Raw genomic sequence first — 16,639 nt, forward strand, 5'->3', positions numbered from 1 at the left:
AAAATTATAAAAAAAAACCAACGGTATTTTTTAGCGACTGGAAACTTGCACATAATTATACTAAAATCGAATGGCCTATAAGACTGCATACTCGAAATCTTTCTAGAGAACCTAATTAAAAAAATCGAAATTTTTATGACCCTTTTTTAAGTATAATTAGTTTTTACAAACTTTGTGCAAGCTTTGAAATTCTTATTTATGTCGTATCTGATATAGGTCGAACAATATTTTAAATAAAAATTATTAACAATAAATAAATCAATAAAGAAAAGTTGCCAACATCATCATTTTGAATTTTGCTGCTATTATTTTGACCGCCACTGTATGTATAAATAAAAACGAAATCTCCGGCGAACTACATACATATATAGTAAAAAGCAGAGAGCGGAGAAGAGAGCGAAGACTCGTAAGAATTCTATAAACCGTATATGAACATGTATGTATATACATAGGGAATCCATATTATGGATGCATAGTGTTTCCGTTGTGCGAATAAAGGGGCAATTTGACCCCTTTTAGGCCCTAATACTCTTTGACACGACATTTTGAAAATTTTGAATTTTTGACCCTTTTCCAAAATTATGTGCGACTTTTGCCCCTTTTCGCAGATTTTGTTTTAGGAAATGTTAAGAGAACAATATTTCCTCCTGTAAGTACGAAAAAATGCACCACTTAAAACTTAAAGGAAATGCAACTCTTCTCCTTGCAGCAACTCGATTTCTATGTTTTGTTTAAAGCTTGTGCTTCTTCCTAAATTTAACAGCGGTACGTTCTAGCAGCGAAAACTCTTTATAATACACGTTAATTTGATTTTGACTTGGGGTCTCAGATTAATTTTTTTACGAGTAAAAAGAAGCAAAAATAATATGGTGACCTTTTTTTTCGTCAATTACTCCTTTTTTGCGACTTTCTGAAAATTCTCAACGGCAACACTGGATGTATATTGCGAATAAATGTAGATGAGCGTCGTCTTTTCGTAATTGTTTTTTTTTTTGTTTATAACCACACATTTTATTTTCTAGCATTTACAAGTATGTATGTAAGTACATAATAACTCAATGTGATGCGCTACAGTTGTTTATGTCCGGCATTTAATAACTTAAAAGTTGATATAGGTACATATACATATGTAAGGTAAATGCACACAATTACGCTGTGGTACGTAATTTCGTTGAATTCCGATTTTTATACCCGAGCGCACTTGTGCACAAGGGTATTATAACTTTGTTCACATAACGGTTGTTTGTAACAGGCAAAACGAATCCAGATAAATATAGACAAATGTATACATAAATGATCAGAATGAAAACAGAAATCGATGAAGCGGTGACTGTCTGTCTGTCTGTCTGTCCGTCCGTCCGTCTGTGCACACGATAACTCGAGTAAAAATTTAGATATCTTAACGAAACTTGGTATGTGTACTTCTTTTCGGCATAGGACGGATGGTATTGAAAATGGGCAAAATCGGACAATAATCACGCCTACCTCCCATATAACGGTAGTTTTCAGAAATACGAAAACTGAGATATTTCAGTAACTACTGAAGCTTATTCACTCGAAAGTTGATATTTACAATCATTTTTACGCGAAAAATAAGAATAATATAAATTTTTTGAAAATGGGCGCAGACACGCCCACTTATGATTACACGTGTATATCTTGGGAACCGCTCCACCAATTTCTCCCAAACTTGGCACGGTACAACATACCCAATGGCTGACAATTTTTAAAATCGGACAATAACCACGCCCACATCCCATATAATGCTAATTTAGAGAAATACGAAATCTTCGATAAATCAGTAAATACCGATGCTAATTTATTCAAAATTGATGTTTGCAATAATTCTTTGGCATAAAATACGTTTATGATGAAAGTTTGAAAAATGGGCGTGCCACCGCCCATTTATGATCACATATATGTATGTCGGTAACCGTTCGTTGTGCTTGCCACATAAAACCAAAGGACTACAAATTATTGAAATCGAACTAAAATTACGCCCACTTTTTATATAACGGTAAATTTCAGATATGCTTGAAACTTCGATATTTCGAAATTTAATGACGCTAATTTACACAAAATTGATACTAACCACAATCCCTTGAAAATAAGTAGCATTATTATGGAATTTTGGAAAATGGGCGTGAAGATGTTTGAAATAGGGATGCACCCCTGCTAACCATGTAGCGGTAGTTTTCGGAAAGGCGAAAAAAACTATATTTGATACTTGCGCGGGGTATATAATGTTCGGCTCCGAGCGTACTTAGATTTGTTTACTTGTTTAGTGTAGGTTTTGTTTTACAGTGTGTGGCCAATCGCCTTGTTTCTTTGTGCGCAACCCAAAAGCTGTCAGTGAGTGAACATATTCCTTGCGCCAAGCTTATTACGAATGATAATGGATGCGTGAAAAAGGACAGAGGGCTGTTCCAGTATTTTGGGATGATTGACCGCCGGATTACTGGCGGCGTCGTCGTTCACGGTGAGGTTTAGCCCAATCCTCTTTGTCCACGTTGTGAAGAGTTGGATATTTTACTCTAGAACTGTATAGGATCCTGACTTTAAAGAATCCACAAGGTCGGAGAGATTGCCAGCTATCTCCTCCTAGAAGCTGTCGTCGCCAAAATAGTGCAGTCGGCGAAGTAAGTGACTTAGAATAACTCCAGCTGGCGGTAGAAGGAGAGAGGACATCTTCGTAGAGGACCACTTCGTCTTATCTGAAAGCGACGAGTCAAAGATTTTTTCAGTAAAGCAAAATGACAAACTTTTTTTGTAATTTTTTGTCGTTATTAAACACAAGGGAGCGTATTCATAGTCAAAATAAAGGCGACACTAAAGTTAGTTGCAGCTTTTTGTGAAATTTTCCCTGGAACTATCTTAAGAATCGACTTTATTTCGAGTATGAATATGTCACAATGCTTCTATGATAATTGCTTCTGCTTCTTCTGACCGAATTCGAATTAATTCTAAGATTGTTTTACTTATGAGAATTTGACCACATACATAAGTATTTTATTAATCTATTCATATACAGTGACTCAAACAATGACCACGTGGTGTTTTTTTTTTAAATGTTCGCATTGTTTTTCGAACGAATTTTTTGTTGTTGTTTTTCTATAAAAATAACGTCCAAGCTTTAACCAAAAACCGTATAAATCACAGTTTCAGACTGTATACAAAATTTAGGAAAATTTAACAAATTTTCATCAAAATTTACACTTTTTAATGTTTAAAAATTTTCGGTAATGCCCATGCAATTTTAGTCTAATGAAGTGCAGGTTTCAAACGGCACTATGGAGAAAAGTAAGCATTATTTTCTTATGAAGTAAAACTCGGGAGACCGTTAGCAACCAAATTTCAAAAAATCAACGCCAGTTTTGTAAACTGCACTTGTTATAAAAAAAAAACCGAAAAAGAAATCTTAAAAAAATTCTAAAAAACCAACATAATTTTTTAGCCGGTTGAAGACTCAATTTTTTATAAAGTTTGAAACTGTGATGTATATGTTTTTGCTTAAAACTTTGACGGTATTTTTATAGAAAAATAACAAAAAAATTTAGCTCGAAAAACATTACGAATGTTTAAAAAAATTAATCGTAATTTGTTGCAGTTACTGTAAATATATTCCATGTGGTTCATAATAATATTTTCCGCTGACGTTATGCAGCTGTATACGCAAGTACAAAACGTTGTGTAGTGTCAGTTAATGAATATTTATGTAGTCCTCTTTGCAACACAATTTCTCGTGTTTATCACAACAGCCAGAAGCGTTTTTGTTTTACCCTACGGTCGCAATCAAAATAAACAAATAATAATATACATATTCATTCAATAAATTATTTGTTTGCATTTATGTCCTTTGCATGCCTTTACCTATGCACATATGTATGTACCTACATACTAAAGGTCTGCATCGGAATTCAGTTTGCTTCACTCTGAAGTTTTTTTCAAATATGTAAACTACTCATACTCTAACAAAAAGGGTATGGAAAGAAGAGAAGTGAAGATATTGAGCGCTATATACATAAAAAAAGTACTCAAACAAATTATGTTCCGAAAAAAAGAGGAACATAAATCAGCAGTACCATGCTGTTAAACTTCCACAAAAAAGATGTTCCTTCACAAGTATTTTTTGAGTATTTTTGGAAGTTTTCGTTTAATGCTTCATAAAGTTAATGTTAGAGCTGACTCTTATGTTAAATAGCAAACATGGAGAAACAATGTAGGGCGCTCCGAATATTTAGCCAACAGTATATTTTTATAAAGAAAGTGGACTCATTTTATACAAAGAACCAATTTTTATTTGTACAATACGATACTTTCATTTCCCAATACCAGGCGCACATACATATGAAGTAGCAAGCTTTCCATACGCATACATTTGTTTGTAGAAGCCTTTGGAAATTGACAAAGTAGAATTTTGGAAATTTAAAAATTTATACAAACAATTTTCTGCTTAGAAATAGAAAACTTGTTACTTCACATGTATGAGCGCCTGGTATTAGGAAATGAAAATATCAATTTGACAATAAAAACTGATCATAAAGCCAGGTCGCGGGAAAAAGGACACACATTTTTGGATATTTAAAAAATTTACATAATATGTATGTACATAAATCATGTATATGTATGAAAGATTTGAACTTTTTTTGCAAACATTGAAGTGTCCGGCGAGAAATGTAAAACAATATTTTAAGTATATATTGGAATAAAAAGGAAATGTATGTCTTTTCTTAACAATATGTTAAATGCTAACAATTAAAAGAAAAAACTTCATAAGTATTCCTACACTTCCTATGAAGTTTTCAAATACTACTGAATGCAATCAATATACTCAAGTACTCTGGAAAAACGGAACAGTGTTTTATGTAGCAGAGCTCTGTTGAGTAACATTGCTCAGTTCCTCAAATTTATGATGTTCTCTTTTTTTGTTCCTATCTTTTTAAGTACTCTAAAATATATGTTCCATTTACTCATGTACACATGTGAAGAGTATTGCAGTGCTTTACTACATACTATGGATATACAAATAAATGGTCCTCTGCAATAAAGACACAACCCAAAACTAAAAAAAAAAAACCCTCACTACCGAACAGGGGCACATGTCCCTAATCCAGTGGTATAATCCTTACTAAATCTTTATAAAGCAATCATAAAGGTTTAGTAAGTATTAGACTGTTCAATAGTAAGGGGTTTTTTTTTTTTAGTTTTGAGTTGTGTCGTTATTCCGGAAGACCGTCAATATGTAGACAAACAAACGCCGCAATGGAAAATTTTCACATTTTTTCTAAGTGCGAACTATCACAATGCAGAGGGTAAAGAAATTAAATAAAACCAAACAAAAGTGATACACAAAGCAGAAAAGAAAAAAAATATCACTAAAACTGTTTAGAAAAAACATAAGAACCGAGGGATACGATAACTAAACAAAGAGAGAAATAAAAGAGGCAGCATAAAAGCTTTAAATTCCAAAGATGAATATAGGAATTCTTAATGTAAGAATGCCGACTTTTTGGCACTTATTCTTATGTAAATTATAAATGTACATACATACATATGTATGTATGTAGAAAAGTACGCTCCTATTTGATTTGTAAACCTTTTAAGCCATGGCAGAAATGACTAATAGATAATTTATTTATGATTTACTAATTATGAGCACATTTTAAGTAGCTTTAAATATTTGTGTATGGGTGGTCACGAACGTTGTCTATAAAATAGATATAGTAATTAGCTTAAACATTCTTAGTTTCAATGGTGGGGATGAAAATTTAAATGAATATGAATATATAATATGAATATGAGTATGCAGGTTGGTATGCTCGCATAGTTTTTGTCAAACCAATCTAGATTTTTTGGGATTGGCTTGAATAGATATGCATAAAATATTGTTCGCCGTATGTACATATGTTTGTACTAAAAATCATTTTTTTGCAAATATTGTTAAATTATAGCAGATGCCGCAAGCCTTCAGCTGTGATCGATAGAGGATATATCCGAACGTAGATACATATGTACTTATGTACTTATGCAGTTGTTAATACGCTTGGAATTCAGTGCAATGCAATACGTATACATTTGCACAAGAGTAGACACATGCATATGTAACTTTTAAATCGAATGTTATTCTATAGGCCGGCTGGTGATACGTTTTAAATTAAACAATCAGATAATTATAATTTATTAGGTACATATGCATGTATATTAATGTGGTCTGATTTTTGTATGGGGGAAAAAAATTTTGATCCTAGGAAGCGGGGCACCCACTTTTTATATTTGTAATATCTATACCAACTTTCAGTTTTCTACCGCAACCAATACAGGGTACTCAGTGACCTTGAAATGCACTACTGGATCGCTGTGAAACTGGAAAAAATATTGGTGATTTTTATAAAAAGGTTCTGTTGCCATGACAACTAAAGTTCTCAAAAAAATTCTAAAAAATCGGGTTAAAAAGTTGAAAATTTAGATGCAATTTCGCAGAATTTTTATAATTTTTGCAAAAAAAATTTGAAAAATGAATTTATATGGTTTTTGTTAGATAATGAGCTATACTTTTATAAAAATAATAATAAATATTAAATGAACAAAATAAAAATAGGAAAAATTTGTTAAAATGTCGTGTCCCTATTTATTTTTCCACCCCTGTATATAAAAGAGCAGCTGCTCAAAGTTTAAAATCGATATACTCTATACTGTAGTGGTCCAATTCTAGAAGGATGCATATCCACGTATTCGTCTCGGGGAGGAGGTTTATACATAGCTAGGTTCAAAAAGAGTTTTCACCTGCTAAAAATTAAATTAAATTAATAGCATTATTCAAATATCGCAATACGGTTGTCAAATGGCAAAGGGTTTAAGAAAGCTAATTATAAAAAAAATCTTTTCGAAAGGGTTGCCACCTGTTTGAATAACTAGATTCCATTAACTTGATTAGATAAAAGAATTATTACAATATGGGTGTCAAACGAAAGAGATTTAAGAAAGCTCACTTTCCAAGATATTTTAAAGAAGATTGCCACCGGCTACAATAATTAACTTCGATTACTCATTTATTTATTTATTTAGTCTAAATTAAATCATGTATACAATACAAAGTTGTTTATGGTAGTGTGACATCGATATGCTCTATGTTGCCGCATGTTAAAAAGTTAAATTCAATTAAGTTAAATGAATTATGTACTGCAATACGGGTATCAGTCGAAACGGTTTTGGAAAGGCTGCATTTCTAAAGTACATGTGAACATGTGAAAGGTACCCACTTATTTACAAAACTATACTACTATAAAAATATACTGCATTTTATGTTAAAGTTAAAAAAAGTTCAGTTGATTTTTTTGGTATTCGTAATATTAAAAAAAAAATAGGTAAGTAATAGTGAAAAATCAGCATCTCCATCGAAAATCAGAAACCAGAAATCGAGGAAAATGAATATTAAAACTCTTTTTTAACATTTTTTATTACTGTAAGAAGTTGAGCGTATCTTGTGTTTATACTTAGAACTTTTTATTAAACAAGTAATTTTTAAGCAAAAAGCCTCAACCAACTTCAATTCTCATTTAGGAGTACCGTTAATTGTTTCATGATCGAATCTAAACCAAGTTAAGGGACGACCCTTGAGGTACCATCTTTCCGATAAAAAAAAGAATTATTGAAATCCGTTCACGTGATCCAAAGTTATGCGGTAGCATACGTAAAAGTAAACTTCGTGTAAAAACCTGTAAAACTGTCAAATAACAAAATTACTTACTCTCTTGAAAGAGAAGAGCAAGAGCGAAATAGTAAAGTCACCTGGAACGCGAAAAGCCACTTTTCCTGCAGCTACTTCAATTTTTTTTAACAAATGTAAGGTTCTTTGCTTTCACTGCGTTCTGTTTTTGCCTATCGTTTGACACTTTTCATGAACTTGCAGAAAGAAAAACTTCGGACTAAAACCGGCAATTTCTGACTGAGAGGTTTTTTGGCACCTGGAACGTTTTCCTGTAAAAAAAAACCTGCAACTCGTGAATATCGTGAGCATCTGGAACATAAGTAAAGAAAGAAAAAATATTCCGACGAATTAATAACCTCCTCATTTTTTTTTTTTGAAGTCGATTAAAAATGTTTGAGTTCTTTTTTAATTTTATGTAAATAAAGTGCAATTTATGTGACTTTAAAAAGTTTATTTATTTATTACATACTATACATAAAACTTGCATAAATGTATTTTTAAGAGCATATTTTCAGTATTTTCTGGTGATATATCTTTAGAAGTATAAATATGTACATACATACATATTTCTCATTCTATTTGTTACTTGAAATAATGGCGCGTATGCATAAGAGTTAAATAATTGCCTTTTCTTGTGATTTTAGACCATTTACTTAAAATTATTTGAATAAATTGAGTATAAGGTCTGAAATGTTAACAAAAAGCAATTATTTATATATACTTTATATATTTTATTCATACGGCCCAATCAATAGCAAGTAAGAGGAAATAATACTTTAGCAAAGCGTAGTATTAAATGTACGAAATTTCTTTAAAGCTGCATATTGGTTTAAGAAATTGTAGAAGAATAAATTTCTTTTTTCATTTCTTGAGCGTTTTTCTATACGAACATTGTTTTCCTTGAGAGATAGGTGTGTAGATAGTATCTAAGCATTTTGCGAAAAAAAAAATTGAACGACGTGTGCTCCCTACGGTGGATGAATCAACTTTATATTTTTTTTTGGCACTGGCGATCGTACAATAGTCAAGGGATTTTAAAATAAATTGGTGTAATTAGCAGTCTGTTAAAGGTTAACACGCGCCACAAAAGGAGGCGAAAAATATGTTTTTCCCTTTTATTAAGCATTTTTAAATAGAAATACCATTTATATTAAGCATTACGTCAAATGCTCACATGCATATTTAATTAGAAAGACATACATGCATCCGCGGATGTTAGCTCTTAAACATCCGCATCCGCATTCGCTTCCGCGGTTGTCTAAAATTCTACATTTGCAACATCCCTAATACATACATATGTGCATTTAAAAGTATCCCCGGCAGGCAATTTTGCTGTGAATCTTCAGACAAACGTTGAACTACACACCTCCGCTGAACATATTTCGAGAACCATTCAAGTTCGATATTCTTTCTTTATTCTATGGCTCGATCCCCCTTAACTTGTCGTTATTGCACTGTTTTAAATATTTTAAAAACAGCTGCCTATGGTATTTTTCAAAATGAGTGTTTCTTTTGAGACTGGCAGTGTTAATACCGTGTGCGGACACATTCCTATACAAGTACATATGCGATTCTCTGATTGCATAATGGTTGAAGCGTACTCAAGCATTGCCGGCAAGCCCACGCAAAAAAAGCAATAATAAATACTCGTATGTATATTATAAAATCAAGTTTTTAGTCCAGTGATGAGTACCTGAGATAAAAAAGCAAAATATTTGCAAATGAAAGGCCATTGTCACTTTCGTTCAGCAACGCTTTTCAGTGTTCATATTTGTGGATATGTAAATATATAATATTGTATGTAGTATGTATATAGTGTATATATACCATAGATAAATTCTTAAGAATCGTTTGTTAATTGTATTCATTGGCAGTAGCATATACGTATTTTAAATTTCATAAATGTTGCAGGCTTTCTGTTTAATTCTTCCGCGTTTACTCACCTTTTGCCTCGTCGTTTGCACGCGCAGCCGCTGCCACTGCTACCGCTGCTGCAGCAACTGCATTTCCCGTTGCTGCCCCTTGATGATGTTGAGGTGACATTTGCAACGGTGTTGGCAAACCCGATGACGGTGCTGATGATGATGATGGCGACGATGACGACGGTGATAAGGACAACGCATGCTGATCCTTCAGCTGTTGCAGCGTCGTCAACTGCTGCTGCCCCAAGTTTTTGGCGGCATGCGCAGTATGCTGCAGCGTTTTGGGCGCTGCTGTGGTGCAAGCTGCAAATAGCATTCTGAAGCGTAGCTGGATTTCTCCTGTCTTCAGCTGCTGCTGCTGCTGTAACTGTAACGACTCCTTCGGCTGTACACCTTTGACGCCGCCGTTGCGGTGGAGAGCATAAACTTCTGGTATATGCTGAAAAAGGCAACCACTGTTGTAGTCGCTGGTGTATTTGCGCAATAATCGAACACCCGGTAAACTTATGTGAGCACTGCTCAACAACTATTTACCCACTAAGCGGTGTTACGAGTATAGATGGAAGTGTGAATGTTGTAACACACAGAAATCGCGATAAAACAATTATTTTGCAATTTGCTTTGGGTGCAACGGAAATTTTACGGGGCTCACACGATTGCAAAAATCTAAGAATAGCGAAAGACTCTTGCGCTCACTGCAGCTTGTATACTTGTTGGTATTGTTGAATCAGAGGTGAGTGCAATTGCTTCTCTCTGGTCCAATATTTTCACAGGGATAGTCTGCTTGTTTTTGCTTGTGTACAACAATTTTATACATACATAAACTAGAGGCAGCTTCGAAGCTCTCACAACTTATATCTTCTTTGGTTGCACCTGTTCTTGGGCGTTTTTCCACTATTCCTCGCTATACTACTCTTCGTAGGATTTCGATTTTTCCTGGACGCTTCGGTATTGCTGTTGTACTTATATATTGATGCCAATATGGGCTGCTTCAATGGGCGTGACACTTTTACTTGTTTTATAGAAGAATCTTAAACGAGACACTTGAAAACTCTGAAAAATCACTATACGCGATATATGTAGGTACATATGATATACGTTGCTAGAACAAAATCAAATCATTTAATAATACAGGTTTGGTGATTTAAATTGCAATTTTTTGCATTTCGCGCATTACACACGCGTCCGAAAAAATAAATATTTAGTAGTTCCGCACACTCCCGCTCTTTTTTACAGAATTTTCACAAGCCGGCTATTTTACACAATATATGTACACATGTATTTAACTTTTTCTTTCAATTAAAAAATCCAGAAATTTCACAAGGCATACGGGCAGCGAACCGAACAACGATGTATACAAATGCCAACCGAAACGAAAGGCTCACGATGAAGGAAAACGCTTCTGTTTCCTCGTCTTTTTTCCGGGTTCTATTTGCAGCAACGCAGGAGTTGCCATACACACACGCACGTTAAGATATTGTGGCGAATACTGCGGCAACACAAAGCGGACAACGAGAAATAGGCAGAATGTTCGAGGAATGACGTAGAATGTTCCACAAAGAGAAACGTCAAGTTGGATGAACACTGCGAACAGCGAGAAAAAGAGAATGAGCGATAAACTTCAGAACGTTCTAGAGTTGCCATAAGTGTGAGCGCAGGTATATAAGAGCCACGACACAGCGGAGTGGGGTCAGTTACAAGTCAGCAAGCTACAAGTAAAGTGAGCAGAGAAGCGGATTGCGAATAAGCAAGCTATAAGTTTAATTGTGTGTGACAAGTTCAGTAAAGCGTTGTAATTGCCTTAACAAGTATTGTAGTATTTTTACTGTATTAGCAAGTATTGTAAAATTGTTTGTTGTACAATAAAGTTAATTGTACTACAATTCGGTCATCGTTAGCATTTATTTAACAATCCAGCGATTCGAGCCCGAGTGTATTTGGGAAATCCCTCAAGGTTTCGAGGATAATCGTAACAATTGGTGTCAGAAGTGGGATTGTTAAATAAATCCCGAAGGATAAACTACTGAAAATGGCGAAAATTCAGGACTTAAAGATTGAGGAGCTGAAACAGGAGTTGGAAAAGCGTAATTTGGCCACCTCCGGAAGAAAAGTGGAATTGTTATCCCGGTTGCGAGAGGCTATGGAAGCTGAAGGCATCGACGTGGACAAATACGACTTCCAAGGTAAACCCGACGATACATCCGCAAAGGACGAACAGAAGGATGAGGCTGCATGTTCGTCGAAGGATGTGCAGCAGACATCCGGGAAGGTTGAAGAACAGCAAAAGGCTCCTTTGTCATCAACAGTTATGGACATGAACACGTTATTGGCTGCCATGTCACAGATGATGCAAGCACAGGATACACGCATGTCAGAGATGTCATCACAGCTGTCAACTCAGATGCAAACACAATCGTCAGATGTTTCAACGCAGATACAAGCGCTGGAGACACGTATATTAGCAGCGGTATCAGCACAGATGTCATCCCAACTGGAAGCACAGGATGCAAAGATTGTACAAATACAGGAAAAAATCGAAGAGAGACAGGACAAAGTCGAGGCTAAGATGGGCGAGTTAGAAGGTCGACTCCGAGACTTGCAGTTGAATCGTCCAGCTACTTCGACGAGCGCACCCAAGGTAAAAACCCCATCCTTTGACGGCACGATTCCTTTCCAGGTCTTTAAGCTCCAGTTCGAAAAAACGGCTGCAGCAAATCATTGGAGCATGGAGGATAAATCCGCTGCACTATTCGTTGCATTGAAAGGACCTGCGGCAGAAATCTTGCAGACTATTCCCGACTGTGAAAGGAACAGTTACGATGCGTTAATGGGTGCAGTGGAAAGACGTTATGGTAGCGAGCACCGGAAGCAGATTTACCAGATGGAGCTGGAGAATCGCTGCCAGAAATCCAACGAGACTCTACAGGAATTCGCCTCCGAGATCGAAAGGTTGGCTCATTTGGCAATTGGAGATGCATCTGGTGAGCACCTCGAAAGAGTAAAAATCCAGAGGTTCATCAACGGAATGCGGGACGTGTATACCAAGCGAGAGACGTACGCGAATCCCAAGCCAACATTTGCGGAAACTGTCTCGTATGCTCAGACGCGTGAAACGGCGGCGCTCCTAAGTAGACCAGCCTACAGAGCACATCGCGTGGAAGTGGAAACACCGGACGAGACAAATGAAATGCTGAAGAAGATTATCCAACTGCTGGGCGAGAAAAAGCATGGCTCTGGCAAATGTTTTAAATGTGGAAAGCCAGGCCACTTCGCCCGCGATTGCAGCGCAAGTTCCAGTGCGCTCAACAATTCAGCAGGACGCAAACGCAGGGCTGAAGGAGACGAATCCAACTCCAATCAGTCGTTAAACTAAAACGAGCCAGCAGCAAGGGGCGCGCGCTGGCTCCCGCAATTGAATGCCCCATAATCTCCGTCTCGCGAATTGGCAGAAAGGCGAGCAACGTTACTGTTGGTGGATATGTGGACGGACATGAGCGAGTACTAACTGTGGATACGGGCGCATCACATTCCATCATTCGATCTGATTTGGTCACTAAAGAGGTAAGGCCATTACCTGGAGCAAGGTTGAGGACAGCAACTGGTGAGGACACCCAAGTTGTAGGAGAGGTAACATGCAAAGTCGCAATAGGGAATGTGACGGTGTTACACAAGTTCATAGTCGCAGCGATTACGGATGAAGTCATCCTTGGATTAGACTTCTTGCTTGATCAAGGTATGCAGATCAACATGAAGAACAGGGCTATGACGTATAACAACATGGAAGTGCCCCTTAGGTTTGGGTATGATGGTCCGTACAGCAGCAAGCGAGTGATCCTAGAGAAAAGCGAGCAGATTCCACCGAAGTCAGAAGCAGTTGTGTGGGCAAAGATTGATGGAGATTGTGGGACAAACAAATTGTGGGTTGTTGAAGCAACACAAAATTCTACACCGGACGTACTTATTGGTAAAACCCTGGCTAAGACGCAAAAGGATGGACGCATCCCAGTTCGAGTGCTCAATGAGTTCAAATCACCAGTCAAACTCCGAAGAGGAACTGTACTGGGGCAATGTCGAGAGGTAGAGGCAATCTTCAACTGCGAAAAGTTACCTGAAAGCGATTCCATTGGCGAGAATGACATTGCGGAAGACATTAATGCATGGACGGAAGGGTTGGAAGAAAAATACCAGCACAAGGCTAAGGAACTTCTCCGAAGATACTGCAACATATTCGACAAGAATGGCGACAAACCAGGCAGGACTAACGTTGTGAAACATCGCATCGATACTGGCGATGCAAGGCCAATCCGTCAAGCTCCTCGGAGTGTTCCACTTGCCAAACGTGAAACTGTTAGCCAAATAATAAACGAAATGAGCGAGAGTGGTGTGATTGAACCATCAGCGAGTCCATGGAGTTCGCCGGTAGTACTTGTGAAGAAGAAGGATGGTCAAATGCGGTTCTGCGTAGACTACCGGAAACTAAACGATGTGACGAAAAAGGACAGCTATCCTCTTCCCAGGATCGATGACACTCTGGACTCGTTGACTGGAACAAAGTGGTTCTCAACACTCGACCTTAAGAGCGGTTATTGGCAAGTGGAGGTAAGTGACGAGGATAAGGAGAAGACAGCTTTCAGCGTTGGAGACGGTCTGTGGCAATTCACGGTGATGCCCTTTGGATTATGCAACGCTCCTGCCACTTTTGAACGACTCATGGACCATGTGCTCAAAGGACTACATTGGAAAACATGTTTGGTGTATCTAGACGACATTATCGTATTGGGTAAAAGCTTTGAGGAACACCTGAACAATTTGGAAGAAGTTTTCCAGAGGATAGCTGGCGCTGGTCTGAAGCTAAGTCCTAAAAAGTGCTCACTGTTCAGGAAGGAGGTGAACTACTTAGGGCACAAGGTGACAACGGAGGGCATCTGTACTGCGAAGGAAAAGATAGAAGCAGTAAAGGAGTGGCCAAGACCTAGGAACCTGCACGAACTACGAAGTTTTCTTGGGCTATGCACCTACTACCGCCGATTTGTTCCGAATTTCGCCAGCGTTGCTAATAGCCTCCACGAGCTCACTAGGAAAAATAGAGCCTTCGAGTGGAACAAGGAGCAGGAGGAGGCTTTCCAGGCTCTGAAGGAACGACTATGTACTGCACCTATGCTAGCGTATCCCGTTCCAGGGGCAACGTTTATTTTGGATACGGATGCTAGTGGGTATGCCATAGGAGGCGTACTGTCGCAGGTAATTGATGGGCAGGAGAAGGTAGTTGCCTACTATAGCCGGTCGATTGGAAAACCAGAGAGGAACTACTGTGTAACTCGGAGAGAACTACTTGCGTTGGTGGACTGCGTCAAACATTTCCACAAGTACCTTTATGGGCAACGTTTCCGAGTTCGAACGGACCATGCAGCGCTGAAGTGGCTGCTACAGTTTAAGAATCCAGAAGGACAGCTAGCTCGGTGGATTGAGAGACTGCAAAGTTATGACTTCGCCATTGAGCACCGCAAGGGAAGTGTCCACGGTAATGCTGATGCCATGTCCCGCCGCCCATGTAGCCTGGAATGTAAACACTGCTCAAAAGCTGAGGGAAAAGAGGACATTATAGACGTCCGTCTAACGACAATAACACCAGCGGAAGAGTGGAAGGAAGAACAGCTACGAAAGTGTCAGCAGGAAGATCCAGATCTGGAGCTTTTGATGCATGGACAGGAGGTGGACAGGAGGCCAACTAAGGAGCAAATGGCAGCGGAAAGCCCCATCGCAAAGGCGTACTGGGCACAATGGAACAGCTTAAAATTAATATCTGGCTGTTTGCATAGGGTATGGGAAAGCGAAGATGGCCAGTGCTCCCGCAACCTGATAGTAGTTCCAAGGGTAAGAATTCCGGATGTACTCAAGGAATTCCACAATGGTCCTAGTGGAGGGCACCTGGGAATCACGAAGACCCTGGAAAAGGTTAAGCAGAGGTTCTATTGGGTTGGTTGTCGGCAATCGGTCGCAGAGTGGATTGCTAACTGCGCGGAGTGTATTGCAGCTAAGGGGCCGAAATCCAGAAGTCATGGCCAGATGAAGCAATATAACTCAGGTGCACCTTTCGAGCGGATTGCCATGGATGTAGCCGGTCCATTTCCTATGAGCGCACAGGGAAACAAATACGTCCTTGTGGTTATGGACTACTTTAGCAAATGGCCGGAGGTATACCCGATTCCAAACCAGGAAGCTAAAACAGTAGCGGAGGTATTCACCTACAATTGGGTAGCGAGATACGGTGTACCTATAGAGCTGCACTCTGACCAGGGAAGAAATTTTGAGTCGGAAGTGTTCCAAGAGATGTGCCAGATACTGGGTATCCGGAAAACTCGAACGACGGCTCTTCATCCCCAATCAGACGGCATGGTGGAACGGTTCAACCGAACCCTGGAAGAGCATTTGCGGAAGGTCGTGGACAAGAATCAAAAAGATTGGGATGTCCGCATACCCTTGTTCCTGATGGGATACCGGTCAGCAGTGCATGAAACAACGGGTAAAACTCCTGCAAGGGTAATATTCGGCAGTGAGCTCCGTTTGCCTAGTGATCTGAAGTTTGGGGTGACTGGTGATGCTAGAAGGATTGGAAAAGAGACGTCAAACATCCTGGAAGAGGAGCTGAGAGAGATACATGCTCTTGTGAGACAGCGCACACAAATTATGAGTGACAAGATGAAAGCCAGGTATGATAAGGCGATGAATTCCGAGGGTTTCCAGGAAGGAGATTTGGTGTTGCTGTATAATCCACAACGAAAGAAAGGTTTGTCCCCAAAACTACAATGCAACTGGGAAGGTCCGTATAAGGTCGTAAAACGGCTAAATGACGTAGTGTATCGGATCCAGACCGTTGGGAGACCAAGAAACAAGATGAAGGTGGTCCACTTGGAAAGGCTTGCAGCGTTTGGAACCGCAAGTGTGTCTGATCGGGACGATCAGACTTAGGTGGAGGGCAGTGTGGCGAATACTGCGGCAACACAAAGCG

The 16,639-nt window shown here is 38.3% G+C and overlaps 2 protein-coding genes across 2 annotated transcripts in view; both read right to left on the reverse strand.

The window, feature by feature from the left end:
- LOC118739611 overlaps positions 1-11,065 on the reverse strand; it is a 38,250-nt gene extending 27,185 nt beyond the window's left edge. The window contains exons 1-2 of the mRNA XM_036471041.1: positions 10,450-11,065; positions 9,652-10,069 (exon numbers count right to left, since the gene is read on the reverse strand). Coding sequence (XP_036326934.1) covers positions 9,652-9,946 — 295 coding nt within the window. The 5' untranslated portion in view covers positions 9,947-10,069; positions 10,450-11,065. The remainder of the gene's footprint in view (positions 1-9,651; positions 10,070-10,449) is intronic.
- LOC118739610 (phosphatidylinositol 4-phosphate 3-kinase C2 domain-containing subunit beta) overlaps positions 1-16,639 on the reverse strand; it is a gene marked incomplete in the record, with an annotated part of 95,198 nt that overhangs the window by 73,838 nt on the left and 4,721 nt on the right.

The sequence above is a fragment of the Rhagoletis pomonella genome, unplaced genomic scaffold (assembly GCF_013731165.1).
Source record: "Rhagoletis pomonella isolate Grant_MI unplaced genomic scaffold, Rhpom_1.0 Rhpom_scaffold_00005, whole genome shotgun sequence".
Taxonomy (NCBI): Eukaryota; Metazoa; Arthropoda; class Insecta; order Diptera; family Tephritidae; genus Rhagoletis; species Rhagoletis pomonella.